At 43.5% G+C, this 14944-nt stretch overlaps 1 protein-coding gene across 1 annotated transcript in view; it reads right to left on the bottom strand.

Moving 5' to 3' along the window:
* Positions 1-1241: 1241 nt before the first annotated feature.
* NCKAP1L (NCK associated protein 1 like) overlaps positions 1242-14944 on the bottom strand; it is a 42331-nt gene continuing 28628 nt past the window's right edge. The window contains exons 23-31 of the mRNA XM_036251150.1: positions 13401-13498; positions 13180-13273; positions 12944-13026; positions 12561-12641; positions 8577-8670; positions 7560-7676; positions 7110-7219; positions 5236-5325; positions 1242-2699 (exon numbers count right to left, since the gene is read on the bottom strand). Of these exons, the coding sequence (XP_036107043.1) occupies positions 2568-2699; positions 5236-5325; positions 7110-7219; positions 7560-7676; positions 8577-8670; positions 12561-12641; positions 12944-13026; positions 13180-13273; positions 13401-13498 (899 nt within the window). The 3' untranslated portion in view covers positions 1242-2567. The remainder of the gene's footprint in view (positions 2700-5235; positions 5326-7109; positions 7220-7559; positions 7677-8576; positions 8671-12560; positions 12642-12943; positions 13027-13179; positions 13274-13400; positions 13499-14944) is intronic.

The raw sequence follows: 14944 nt of genomic DNA on the forward strand, positions 1-14944 counted from the left end.
AATTATAAATATGTGTCCTTCAAGTCATTTAATATCTCTGAATCTGTTTACTGGCCTGAAATAAGGAAGCCCCCTCTGGCTACCTTGCAGAAATGTCATAAGGATGCAAAAACACTTTGCAAAAGTATACGTGGTAGAGAAACGTATGTGTAATTATATGTTTATAAGACGGTATTACAATAAATGACAAAATTTTGGAAAAGGGGAACCAATTTATGTTGCCAAGGGTTAAGGAAAGGGAAGAGGGGTGCAGGAGGAAAGTGTGTGTGGTTATAAAAGAGCAGCACGAGAGATCCTTGTGATATTGGAAATGTTCTGTATCTTGACCGACGTGGTGGACACACAGACCTACATGTGATACAGCTGTATGGAATTAAATGCATACACACAGAGAAATGACTATAAGTAAAACTGGGGAAATCTGAATAAGATCAGTGGATTGTATCAATGTCAATATCCTGGTTACGACAGTACACTATCATTTTTGCAAGATGTTACCATTGAGGGAAACTGGTAAAGATACACAGGATCTCTCTGCATTTGTTTATTGGATTAACTATCTCAATATAATTTTTAATTAAAAAAATAAAGGTATTATGTCTACCCTATTCCCCTGCAGCAACTTATCTTTTGTCTTCTGGGAGGCTCCTTTTAAGCATTTCCACATGTAGATGAGAAAGGGCTCTCCATCTCCTCAAGATGATAATCCTAGCAGAGATTTGTGTTTAAGAGTAGCTGTTCAGATTTTTTTTTTTTTAATCCTCACCTGAGGATATTTTTCCATTGATTTTTTTTTTTTTTTTTTTAGATAGAGTGGGAGGGAGAGAGAGAGAAAAAAAACATAAATGTGAGAGAGAGACACATCAACTGGTTGCCTCCCTCATGACCCTGACCAGGCTTGGGGATAGAACCCACAACCAAAGTATGTGCCCTTGACCGAAAATCAAACCCACAATTCTTTGGTCCATGGGCCAATGCTTTAACTGCGGAGCCAAACCGACCAGCGCTGTTCAGATTCTTCTGAGCCTTCTCTTCCTCATCAACTTTGCCCTCAGTCTCAGTAGGCCTGACCTTGAATCACTCCTTAGAACATACTGTCCTTTCCATTGCAAGGAAGGACAACTTGCTGAGGCAGGAAGCACGATCCTCTGTTGCTTCTGTCCTAAAGAGCAGACAGTTGTTGCTAAGAAAAACTTGTATATTGATTATGAGTGCCAAGTTTAAAATGTATGGACTAAGCCTGGGTCTAGAGAAATAAAAGTCAAACACACATACAAAATCCAAATACAGCTAATATAGAGCTTTAATGAAGGCCAGATGGTTTTGCTGAAAATCAACAATTGCTCCCCTTTAATTGTGCAAGTATGAACATGGCCCTGGTTGATCAACTAGTTAACTATATATGTCTATTCCAACCACTCTAAACCTGTGACATAGATGATCTGTTGCTCCAGCCTCCCTGGCAGTGGGTGCACAGAAGTGATGCTATGGAGGCGACTGTTTCCTACCAGGGAGTTAACTAAACCTAGTTTAGTGCTATCTTGAATGCCCCAGGCTTTGTGACACTTGAAATTCTAATTAGTGCAGAAAGGGGCTAAGTTGAAATAGCTTGTACTCCCTCAAGTATACCACTCTCAGGGCCCTATAACCTAATAAGGTCTATGAAATTTAAGATTTGGAAAAGAAATCCCTGCCTGGAGCAACAGCTGAAGTCAAGATGACAAGGGGATTTGGGTTAAATTAGTCCTTTCAGATAGGAAGAAGAGTACCCCAGGAAGAAAACCACATGACTCTGGTCCAATTAGTTGTCCTGTGACTTAGAATTACCTGGACTGACCCTCTGCTTTGGGTTGTGGTGATGTCAGAGAAAAAGCAGGAGGGGTGAAAGTTAAGCAGATGAGAGAACTTACTTGTTACCCACAAATTGTATAGGGCAGGTGAAAAGGTTTGGGGCAGTGAAAATCTCTCCTCATCGCCCCTGGAGGCAGAGGAAGAGACCTCTGACTCCTGTAAGTGCCCACACAAAGGAAAAGGGTCCCTTTGCTACGACTTTGCAGCAGAAACAGGCAGAGTATTTTCTGAATACGTTTGGAAAAGGAAGAAAGGAAATAATCGTCCTAATGAATGTACAGGAGACAATAGCAGCTCCAGTGGGAGGATTATAAGCTCATTATGGTTTAATATGATGATTGATCATCTCTGTCTGCCAGCATTATCCTAGAATAGTGATGAAGGTCGGAGAGACCCAGGCAAGTCAGAGCTCAAGCTCTAGTCACCAGAAGATAGAAATAGAAACATTTTTGTATGTCTCTCGGTATTTTGTTGTGGTGGTGGTGGGGTTGTTGTTGTTTTTCCCATTGTAAAAATTCACACACTTGGCCCCATGCCCCTAACGTTTCCTACTAACTGTCCTCTATCCCCTCAGCCTGCCCCACTTCTCTATGATTTCTCAGCCCTGGACTGTCCGTGCATCTGCTCTTGCTCCAGACCCCACCCCATTCCCACCCCTTGAGAAAATGACCACAGCTTCCAGTATGGCATGGGTTTAGGCAGGTCCAAAGGGCCCTTCAGTGGGTACTGGTCAGCACTCGGCTTAGGTGGTAGGTCCGAGATACCTCCCGATAGGCATTTCGAAGCAGGACATAAGGGAAACAGGACTCCAGCATGTCTAGGGTCAGAAAGGAGGACTCCTCCACCACCTGGAAGAGAAAGGGCCAAGAGATGAGAACCTCAGGTAGGGCATACCTCTGTGACACCCTGTTCCTCTTCATTCAGTGCCCTGGGCTCTCTGAGGCCCTCAGAGTCACAAGTGAACAGGGTTCCAAGTCACACTCCCTTTCTTCCCCAACTTGATTTAGCTCTAGGAAAGCAATGTGGCCTGTTCACCTCCATCATAATGGCCCCTGTCCCCCTCCTCAGAGTTATGTGAGGGGCTCAGAAACAGAAGACAGGAAAGAATCACTTCCCTTGTGGCAGAAAAAACATTCTGTCCCATTCTGGATGCTAAAGCATATGTGGGCGGGCCACACAGATGCAGGTAAGGATGAATAAAAGTGACAATAACGAACTTGGCTGAGAAAGAAACAATCGCCGCTGCAGGCTGAGAGAGAGGGGCCTGGAACCCTCATGGGTCCGCTTGTGCTGGGCCTCAGTGTCCTCCCTCCCTCAGTTCAGTGCTTGTGGAACAGTAAGGATGCTGCATAAAGGAGCAGGTTTGATTAATTTGTTTAATTAGAAGCCTGTGTACTGTGGTAATCCCAGCAGCCCCCACAGCCAAGCAGAAAGACAGATCAAGAAGCCTGGATAAGACTGGAGGGGGGCGGGGGGTTGTATATTATCAAAGAGCAGTACAACTTAGCATTGGGTTGGAGGGTCCCCATCTCTGAGGAAGGAACAGAGTGTATTTTCTTCAGTACTCTTCTCATCAAGAGGTTTGGGACTAAAAGACACACTCTGGAGAGAAGTGTCCCATATCCTCTGGCGATTCACACAGAAGGGCCCTCCCTAATATGGCGGCTATTTCAAGTCCTGAAAATTCACTCAGAAAAGAGAACCTATCACATCTACTCCAACATGGTTCTTCTCTCTCCGAAGTCCTTTCAGGTTTTAAAATGTGTATTTTAAAGCACATGCACACACAATACACACAACAGCCCCAGAAGAGCAGACACTGCAGGCTGAAGGGAAGAAAATCTACCAATAAAACTGTAGCTCTGATCTTGGGTTGGGTAATGAAAATAATTTTTTGCTTGGCAAGACTTTCAAACCTTAAGCCAGGACAGAGATCAGATCTCTTTTTTGGGACACAACCCTCAGGCACAGGGAAATGAATGACAGCTTCAAGAAGGATTCACTGGCCCAAGACTTCCTATTCTTTGCTCCGTTAAGCACAGAAAATAATAGGGTTCCTAACTGGAAGAGATTCATAGTAGCAGAAACAATCAAATAAAGGCTAAGAAATTTGGGTTGTGGTCCCAAATCTGCCCATATATTTTGGGGAGGACCTTGAATGTCATCTTTCCCTCCCTGTCCTTGGTTTCCTCACTTATGTGTTGCAAAGACTGAACTAATTGCCAGTATCTGGCCTTGTTCTAACATCTAAGATTCTGTGATTCTATGAGAGAGTAATCTCTTTCTTCTGTGAAACCCAGGAACATGCTGGCAATACAGGGATGGGCATTGCCCAGGTTTGACAGCCAAGACAGAAAGACCCCGGGGAGAGAAGTACCTGACTAGGATTTGGGGCTACATGAGTAGCCTCTTATATCAGAATACAGCTCCTTCCCCTTCAGTAATTTTCAATTTCTCTGTGGAAACATTTGCATTTAAATAGCTTTGCAGCAGCTAGTCCCTCTGTCACTCCCTCCAATAAAAAGCACCCGGTCCTAGCTCTCTGTTCCAGCTACTCTGCAGGGCTCACTGAAATGCCACAAGAGGCAGACACCTCTTCACTCTTTGGGGATGGTGGGGCAGAGGGAAGCAAAGTAGAAGGAAGAGGTCAGGCTGTGTGGCAATACAGTATCACCTCCAACCTTACAGAAGTGAAAACTGCCCAAGAAAATAAAGAGGTATGCTTAACCATCCAGAAACTAAAATGAACAGCAGAGAGAGGGAACTAACATTTCTTGAGCATCTATTATGTGCTAAGCACTTTCACATATATTATCTCTTTAACACTAACCACTTTTATGGATAAAGAATCGGAGTCTCACAAGGGTTAGTTAACTGTCCAAGGTCATGATGCTCCAAAAATTTTGCTCTCTGGCACACTACTAGCACTTGCCCTCATTTGCCTCCTCTGCCCTCTCACCCCTCACCACACACCCCCAGTTCACCTCTGTGCTATTCAGCACCCTCTTCATAGTACTCTTAAGGACAAGAAATATGGTAGTAGGAAGTGGTCAAGTAAAACCAAACAGGTTGTTTGGGCAGGTAGTTATGGATGAGGGACAAACCAGGTCAGACTCTAGAACACTGCAGGAAAAGAGACCTAGTCAGCTAAGAGCCAGGAAGGCCTGTCCTGCAGAGAAGTGCTTGAGGCTTTACATTGAGATTACAGGACAAGTCTACAAAGTTAAACAGAATATGAAGACTAGGCCCAGAGGGTCAGGCAGAATTAAGTTCTCAGTTATTGATTTCAAGTGATGACAATACCAGGGGCCAAAAACCTTAAAGAAGAGTGTCTCTCTGGCTCTCCTCTCACTTTCCGAAGAGCAACTTAAATGAGATACATACCAAGCGCATGAGCAGAGAAATGGAGTCCCGATTTCTGGTTTTAATCTTGTCAGTCTCTTGGCCCAGCTGCAGGAGGATGACAGAGGCCACCTGTAAGGGAAGAGTTTGTAAGGGAAGCAGATTTTTATGGAGGTCAGAGTAGGACAGCCTCAGGCTACAGGAAGTTAAAAGATCAAGGAGGAAAGTTAAGAAGTGCTGAGATATTCCTGGAGACTCAGGATAGAAAAGTGGCAAATTCCCTAGGTTTCAGAGATGCACACTGCCTATAAACCAGCCAGTGTGAACAATGGGAGGTTGCCTGGGGTGCTGGGGAGAGGTTACAAGGGCAAGGAAAGAACCTGGAACAAAGGAAGGTAATACTGTATGCCAGGAGATTAATCTCTTTTCCTAGGCAGCCTCCAGACACCACTATTATCAGGCTGTTTACAGCTGACTCCCCGCCCAACAAGAGACAGAGCTGGGCCTGTGATTCAGACGCAGTGCTCTTGGTATTCTCCGCCTGTCAACTCCCAAATAGCTGTCCTCACCATTCACCTCTAGGTCCCCAACAAACCAGAGGGAGGAAGAAACGTGATTAATTGTATCCAAGACTCAGGTTTCCTGCATTTAGCAAGCAAAGAGGGTAAAAGGAAAAAGGGGAAAATTCCCTTTCACCCCAACTTAGAGATCTGGTGTGAGTCCTCTTTATATCTAAGATGCTCAGAGTCCATTCTGTCTGACTGGCTGTTTTGGTTTAAATAGAGACCAACTCACTAAGCTTCCAAGTCACCAACATATACTTCTCAAGACAATGGTATGATTCCCAAGAGAATATGATCTACTGTGTTTCCTCCTGAAAGGAGAAAGATGAGGCCCTGGTTCTTAAATCAGGACCATGCTTTGCAAAGGAATAAGCTCCTTATTGCTGACAATGCTCAAGCAGGCAGTGGGTAATGGGCCACATATCAGAAGTGTATGGATGCAATTCCTCCATGGAGGATTTAGAATTGAAAACTCTGGGCCTCTTTCAATAATACATAAAAAGAGATTATATTTATTCTGTGTTTTTCCAGAGGCAAAGCTAAGATCAATGGTGATAGTTACAGGGAGCCTAACTTTGGCTGAAATTTGTTTTAAAACAATTTTTTTCAAATTGGACATAACCTACAGTAGAATCGGCTGCCTGGTTGTAAGCACCAGTCCCTAGTAATCTAGACTAGTGGTTGCAATACCAACAGAACCTGGGAACTTGTTGAAAATGCACATTTCTAGCACTGCTTCTAATCCAATGATTCAGAAATTTTCTAGGTGGTTCTGATTTATGCTAAAGTTTGAGAATTTTTTTTTAAGTTTGGCTTTTTGTCAGTATTAGAGTTGGAAGGGGCCTTTTAAAACTCAGTGTCTCTCCAACTTTATTGTGCTTCCTATCTCCTGGAGATCTTATCAAAAACAGAAGCCTGGACTCACCCTAGGATATTCTAATTCAGTAGAACTGGTATAAGGATTGGGAATCTGTCTAATGCACACCAAGTTGGTGAATCATGGATTTAGCTTAATTGTCCTATTTTATAAATGAAAAAATTGAGATCCCAAAGTTTGGCTCCTCAGAGGTCATACAATGTCTTAGTGGTAGATCCAGAACTAGAACTCAGATTTTCTGACTCTTACTCCAATGCTCTTTCCAAGTATTTGGGCAGAGGCTATAATACTAGCACTTAGGGAACTTAGAAGAAACTTCTGCCTTTCACAAAGTGGCCTCTCACTACTTATTGAATGAATTAGATGGGAGGTTGGACTCCAAGTCCTGCTCAGCAGTAATTGTCTATGGATTTAAGTCAAACCAATTCTAGCCAGATTTTGCAACCTTCCATTCCTTACCACCTAGACCTACTCACCACCAGAAATTCCTTGAGGTGAGTTTCAATGTTTTTGTTGTACAGTGTGAAGAGGGCAGCAGACACCTGGATGATGGCTTTGGTCAAGCAGTGAATATTGTTGTTGTAACCTAGGTTGTTATTGATAGAGGGAGAAAAACAAAACAAAAGGAAATAAAAAGTAAGTCACCCGAGATGATCCCAGCTGGGCAGTTGTCATTTTTCCAATCTGGGTCATCCTTATTTAAAACGTGTAGAAAGCATTTGGGGATTAGGAGAATGATATTCCTATGAAATTTCACTGGAACTGAATTTTATGGATGCTTCATTCGCAAGTGCCTTTTGAAATGGAACTTCACACCTGAGTCAGAAGTCTGTATTTTCCAGATAGATAACTGTCTCCATCTCATCTCCCTACCCCAGGGCAGTAATCTAAATAGCACTGGTTCCTCAGACTTACTCCTTACTTACCATCCTTCTCAATACTATAGAAGGAAGATGGGTCTGTGGCAAGGATTGGGAGGGAAACTGCAAGAAAGATCAAGAGCAGGCAGGCCACCTTATATTCATCCTCAGAGGATGAAGTATCTGTTAAAAGGAAAAGAGGAGAAAGAAGAAAGGTCAGTCAATAAGAGTCATCCTCCACAGGGGGATCACAGCATTACTGAGGATCACCTGAGAAAATATCTATGAATACACTTTATAAAGCATTATCAGCAAGTGATTATTGCTGAGGGGAAGGGGACAGGACTAGCCTCCACTTGTAGTGGTGGGCCTGAGTCCTTGGAGGCCTCCTCCGGAGATGGAGCAGAGCTCTTAGCAAAGGGCTCTGCTGACAAGCAGTCTAAGGACTCTGTCACCTGCGATGGGGTAGAGAGGCAAGGAGAAAAGGAGGAGTCTCACAAAAACCGAGCGAGAAGAGGGAGGACCAGTCTGGAAATTTTGAAAAGGCTTAATATCAGCCCCTTGATTCCATCTTATTCTGAATGTGTATAAGTATGAACGTGCTAATCACAGGAAATGTATAATGGAAAATATGAGAGACAAGTGTGAGACCTGGGGAAGAAGTGAATAGTGTCGTGGTGATTCTATGTGAGAGAAGAGCACAAGATCCCACTGGGGAACTCAGAAGCTGTACCATACAACTCACCTGAAATCATATACTATTGTGTATTGTTGTCATTGTTTCATTTGCATTCTTCTTATTTCCCCAACCAGACTGTAAGTTCCTTTGAACATTTGCTGAGCATCAAACAGACTCTGGTTTAATGTTTTCTAGCTGATTGACAAGTCAACTGGTTGGATTCTGACTAGAAATCTAAACTGCCTGTGTAAGTATTTTGTGGGGATTAGGGACCATGTTTTAAGTCTTTCTTTAGCTCCCAGTTTATATCCCCTGAATTCACAATCCCAAACAAAAGGTTTCTTTGATATTAGCATTTTCCCACCCAAAAATATGGCCCAAGCCCTCCATTTCCCCAATTTTACCAGCTTTCAGATTAGCAATGGCAGCCACCAGGGCTGGATCAATGTCACAGCCCACTCCTGCGGCAGACGCCAGCTCAAAGATACTCAGAGTCACCTGGTAGAGAAGAAAACAACATTCTGGAGATGATTCCCAAGATAGAAGTGCTTGACAAAAGCTACAGGAAGTCAGGATTCCTAGATCACAGATTTTAAACTTTTGGTGTACTATCACCTTTTCTAGGTATTCCTTTCATAGCTCTCCCTAACCCTGCAGAGAGGGAAACCCAAATGCTTTAGCTTGTTACTCATATGCACCATAGCACAAATTGACTTTCTCAATCTTATTTCCCCAAACACTTCCTATAGTCGGTGCAGCCAGGGTAATTTATTCACTCTCCAAACTACAATTTATTTCCTTACTTCCATACTTTGATTCATGTGCTTCTCCCTTCCAGAGTGTCCTTTCCTCTCCTCTACTTATATCTAAGTGACACCCATTCTTTGAAGCTTAATTCAAATCTCATGTTCTCTGTGATGCTCTCTCTGATTAATTCAGCCCAGACCCATGCCTCCCTTCTTAAATTGCTACCGCTAACTTAGCCCTGGTCACACACAGCATCTGGTAATTTCAGTTGTCTTTTCAGTAGAAGGTTTATCTCACCAACTAGATTATACTTTTTTTTAAAAAAAAAAAACTTCATGACATGAGAAGAAATGCTCAACATCATTAATCATCAGAGAGATGCAAATTAAAACAACAATGAGGTATCACCTCACACCTGTCAGAATGGCCACCAACAACAAATCATCAAACAACAAGTGTTGGCGAGGGTGTAGAGAAAAGAGGACTCTAGTACACTGCTGGTGGGAATGCAGACTGGTGCAGCCACTATGGAAAACACTATGGTGTTACCTTAAAAAATTAAAAACTGGCCCTGGCCGGTTTAGCTCAGCAGTTAGAGCGTCAGCCTGCGGTCCAGAGAGACCCAGGTTCGGTTCCCGCTAAGGGCATGTACCTCGGTTTCAGTTTGTCCCTGGCCCTGGTTGGTCGTGCAGGTGACAGTCACTTGATGTGTCCCTTTCACATCGATGTTTTTCTCTCTCTCTCTCTTCTTCTCCCTCCCTCCCATTCTATCTGAACAAAAAATGGAAAAATGTCCTTGGGTGAGGATTAAAAAAAAAAAATTATAACTTGAACTGCCCAAGTGTCCATCAGTAGACGAATGGATAAAAAGCTGTGGTACATATACACAATGGAGTACTATGCAGCTGTAAGAAAGAAAGATCTCTTTTCTTTTTAGATGACATGGAGGGACTTGGAAAAGTATTATCCTAAGCAAAACAACCCAAGCAGAGAAAGACAAATATCACATGATCTCACTTATTTGTGGAATATAACAAACATAACAGTCTGAGGAACGGGGTAGTCCCAGAGACGTGAAAGTGGGGTACAGACTGACAATCCCCTGAAGGGGGGGGAGATAAACTACAGAACTTATATGCATGTATGTATAAACAATGGACATGGACAAAAAAGGTGGGGACATGGTGGGAAGGGAGGGAGAGGGGGGAATCAGTAGGTGAAAAAGGGGAAACATCTGTAACAAAAATAAATTAATTAATTTAAAAACAAAAACGAAACTCTATGACATGGAGAAGGGACAAAAGGGCTTTGGAGTGAGAAGATATGGGTTCAAATTCTAACACTACCACTTACTGAATGTGTGGTCTTGGCTAAAAATTACTTAACCTCTTTGAGCTTTAGTTTTCTCATCTGTAAAACTGGGATATTGGTACTTATCAAACAGAATTGTTGTTTACATTAAATTAAATTAGACCACACGTGTAAAGTATCCACCCTGGGGACTAACAGAGTCACCAATAGACTAATAAACATTATTCCTTTCTCTTCTTCCTTTATCTCAAAGTTAAGAACTTTGTATTTCTTTTTATCCTCTCTAGTTTTTTTTTATCCTTATCTGAGGACATTTTTGCATTTATCTTCAGATAAAGCAGGAGGGAGAGAGAGAGGAAGAGAGAAAAAAAATCGATGTGAGAGAGACACATCGAGTGGTTGCCACCCACATAACACCAACCAGGACCAGGGACAAACTGCAACCAAGGTACGTGCCCTTAGCGATAACCGAACCCAGGTCTCTCTGGTCCACAGGCCGACGCTCTAACCACTGAGCCAAACCGACCAGGGCTCCTCTCTAGTTTTTCAACACAATGCTAAGCACATAGAAGGCACTCCATTAATATTTATTTATTGATTCCTGAATCCCTCCATGTACTTAGAATCAGGTTCCAAGGATCTAGTCCCAAAACCCCCCACTCCCATACCAAGTACTTACAACGTTTGAGGTTAAAAAAAAAAAAAAAACTTTAAAATATTCTGAGAGAACAAGAATGATTGTGTCAATAGCAGACAACTAAGTAGAGTATCATATGCAAAGAACCCCACAAACATAACAATATACACAAACTTGGCTTATGATACTCGACATAGAAGGCAAATCTTAGCCACATTCTGCTTTGTCCTTTATTTAAATTCCCTACTAACTAGATGACCCTGCTAATAGCAACCACAGCCTAGGAGATCAGGAACCTGATCCATGACCTGTGGTTTTCTAGATAAAGAAAAGGGTCTTACTGAAGGAGTCTTATTTTCTCTTCTAATCTTTTACTCCCTGCGGCAGTAACAGAATCTCTGATGGACAGGTCATCCCCCTTTCTACCTCCATCTGCTTATTTTCACAAACAAACAGAGCCTAAAACTCAGGGCTGCCCAGGAGACATCAGGTAGACGAGCTCTTGACAGTCTAGAGCATTCGACCCCAATATCAGCAGCTGCCAGAAATTCAGGCTCACCATAAAATCATAAAATCGAAGACAGGGCAAAAGGAGCAGCCATCCAGAGAAACATCCCCCCCTCATGGCCGCCTTAACCATTTGACCCTTGTCTGATTTTACACAGACAGGGGGAGATATTTCCCAACTCTTGATCTAGAGGTGAGGATGTTTTTCTTAACATCTAACTTTACTTATTCCTGCTAACCAGTTTCCTCCCTCCATTAAAGGAATCAACAAAAGAAGTAGCCTGCCCTGTGCATTTTAAAGGCCCTTGTTCCCAACCTTCAGCTGTATTTCCTGCAGAACATACTTGTTTGTTCCAGGTGATTCAAAAGACAAGATAATGCAAGGTAGGGGAGGAGTAGGGATGTTTAACTTGGAGTATCTACAGAAGCCCCTGTTTCTTTCTCCATTTCTGTAGTGAATGGGGCCTGAGGCAGGTGACACAGACAGAGGAACCAGAAAGTTTCAGAACTAGGAGGAAGAAAAGGCCAGAAAAAGAAAAGAACTGACGTCAGGCAGGGTGAGTGGAAATGGAGGAACAAATCTTTTTGTAAGAAGTACCTAAGCTCCTGACTAAAAAGAGAACTTGTGTGCACATCTTTTTTTTTTAATCCTCACCCAAGGACATTTTTCTGCTTTTTTTTGTTCAGATAGAATGGAAGGGAGAGAGAGAGAAACATTGACGTAAAAGGGACACACGACCCAACCAGGGCTGGGGACAAACTGCAACTTAGGTCCTTCCCTTGGCGGAACCGAACCTGGGTCTCTCTGGACCGCAGGCCGATGCTCTAACCGCTGTGCCAAACCGGCCAGGGCTGTGTGCACATCTTAAATGAAAACCTACAGATACTGTCCTAGAGCTTACCCTTCCCCCTCCTCAATGTTTCCTCAGCCCCAACAGCCTCTCTCAGGCTCCCACTTCTCTCCATCACCCCAGAGTGCCCCCAGCTCTGCCCTTTCTCCAAGAACATTTGTCTGACCAATGCACCTCTCTCTCTTCATAAAATCTCCCCCAGAGTTTTTCTATTCAAATCCTGGCTCTTCACCCTATAGTATTCTTCAGAGCCCTCTCTCCCTTACAAGATCCTAGCTACATCCTTTTCCAACAACAAATCTCCTAATTGGAGTCCACTTTGTACTCCCCTTTACCTTGATGTCTGTGTCTGGGGTGACAAATTCTTTCAGGCACTCGATGGGACCCATGAGAAATGGACAGTGGGAAGAGAAAACCTGGACGAAAGAGAAGATAAATGAATCCACGGGCCAGTGGCCAGTGCCTTCAAAAATGGGTAAAAACAAACAAAAAAGAACATCAGCTTAAAAAAGAACATCAGCTTAAATAAACGTCCCACCCCTCCCTCATGCTTCTAGATTTTCTCAGTTCATTTATCCCCCCAGAGATCATCCAAGATTTCTACCAAAGTAAGCTCCTTTCTCTTCAAAGCTCACCAATCCTTTCCACAACTTCTCATACAAGCCCTACCCACAGAGATGTCTGTGATTCTGTGGCAGCCCTCTCTCCCCCAACTTACCTCCCGAAGTCCCTCTTGAGCCATGGCCCTGAAACTGAGGATAACTCCAATGATGGTCATGCGCTTCAGCACATTATCAGCCCCTGAGGAGAAAGAATCGTGTGAGAGAAGAGAACAGTGATAGGAGAATAGTGATAGTTTTGCTTCTTCAGGCCCAGCCTAGCCCCAGAACCCAAACCCCAGTCTTCCACAACACTTTTCCCACAATTTATTTTCCCTTTAGGGGAGGTGCTCACCCATCAGCTGGGGCAGCAGAGAAGCCATTAAGTCCACCTTGCTAAAGTTAGATCGGATCTGAACAAGTACATCCATGTTTTCCACCACCAGCTTCTGTAGCCAGGACACAGAAACATTAAGCAGCAAAAGACAAGAGCCATTGTACATCTTCTCCCAGTTTCCTATTCCTCATCCACTTCCCGTGACTAAACTTTTCACCCAGGGCTGGTTTCCACAGTACCTTCAGCTCCACAATCTGAGAGGTCACATGCCACATCAGGTTTTCACTCAAGAACTTCATGCCATAAGGACCCAAGAGTTCAGCCAAGGCACGCATCTCTGGAAAAGAGTTTCAGGGTTCCCAGGTGGGACTCAGAGGACACTGGAGCATTTGCATAGCAGCTATAGGGTAATCTGAACATTTAAAACGTTTTCCAACAAGGAAAGGGAGTGGGAAGTTGAGGAGCAAAAGCCACCTGATATCCTGCATTCAGGTGACAGGTCTAGCCTGCCCGTGGACAATTTACCCTCTCCCCACTGATACTCACACCAAGATTTACCAGAAATGGTAACTATTTACTTTACATTCTTATAAGAATCTATATTTTCCCAAGTCCCTTTATGTGGTCCTTGGGTTGCATTCTTGCTGGACCAGCTGTTGTAGCTTTACTAGATTAAGACCTTAAATAGGGCACTGACCCTCTCTGAGCCTCAGTTTACTTTTCTGAAAATGAAGAAATTAATATCTGCCCTGAATACCTGACAGAGTTGATATTACAATAAATAAGATACATTATAAAAACCTTAGAATACTATAAAAATATATATAAATCAGGGATTATTATGATCATTATTAACAGCTCTCTGAGGTATGTAATTTAACAGACAAGGCAGGGTTAAATGGTTGTCCAAGGCAAGAGCTGGTACCAGAAACCTAGCACCTTGCCTTACTGCCCTTTCCTGTGTCCCAGCAGATACCACCGCTAGTTCCTTATCTAAAGTCTGGCTTTTTCTATGCTCCTCCCGCCACTTCCCTCATTTAACACCTCACTGTCCAAGTTTCCCTCTCTTTTTTTTTTTATCCTCACCCAAGGACATTTTTTCCATTTTTTACTCAGATAGAGTGGGAAGGCGAGAGAGGAAGAGAGAGAAACATCGATGTGAAAGGGACACATCGAGTGGCTGCCACCCACACGACCCAACCAGGGCCGGGGACAAACTGCAGCCAAGGTACATGCCCTTAGCGGGAACCGAACCCAGGTCTCTCAGGACCGCAGGCCGACGCTCCAACCGCTGAGCCAAACCGGCCAGGGCCCAAGTTTCCCTCTCTTTAAGCTATCTTTTCTTTTTCATAATCAACACATAACCAGAGTTCTAATCGTTTTTTTTCTCTAAATCCTTCTTTCCTCTAGTCTGCCCCAATGCCTTATCCCTCCCTACCTAGCCTGCTTCTGGCCCTTTGTGAATCAATATAGCTGCCTGGGGAAATCCCATGTTGGACACACCATTGACAAATTCAGACAGGGAGGAGCTCGAGCTCCAATCTTTGGGTATGAGCCATCCCAGCAAAGAAAACCCTAAAAGACCAAAAGTAACAACAAGAGACCAGTAGAAAAAAGGTGAGTTTAACATAGTTCAGAGGGAAAAGAAAGTCCAGGCTCCAGGCTCCAGGCTCCATTCTTTGAAAGCAGGACTGGTTGAACTCCACCTCCACCAATGACTGAGGACATGGAACTGGTCACAGCAGCTGACACAGAGCCTTGTCCAGAGCAAATACATTTTTAG

Source organism: Molossus molossus, unplaced genomic scaffold, assembly GCF_014108415.1.
Source record: "Molossus molossus isolate mMolMol1 unplaced genomic scaffold, mMolMol1.p scaffold_m16_p_10, whole genome shotgun sequence".
NCBI classification, from domain to species: Eukaryota; Metazoa; Chordata; class Mammalia; order Chiroptera; family Molossidae; genus Molossus; species Molossus molossus.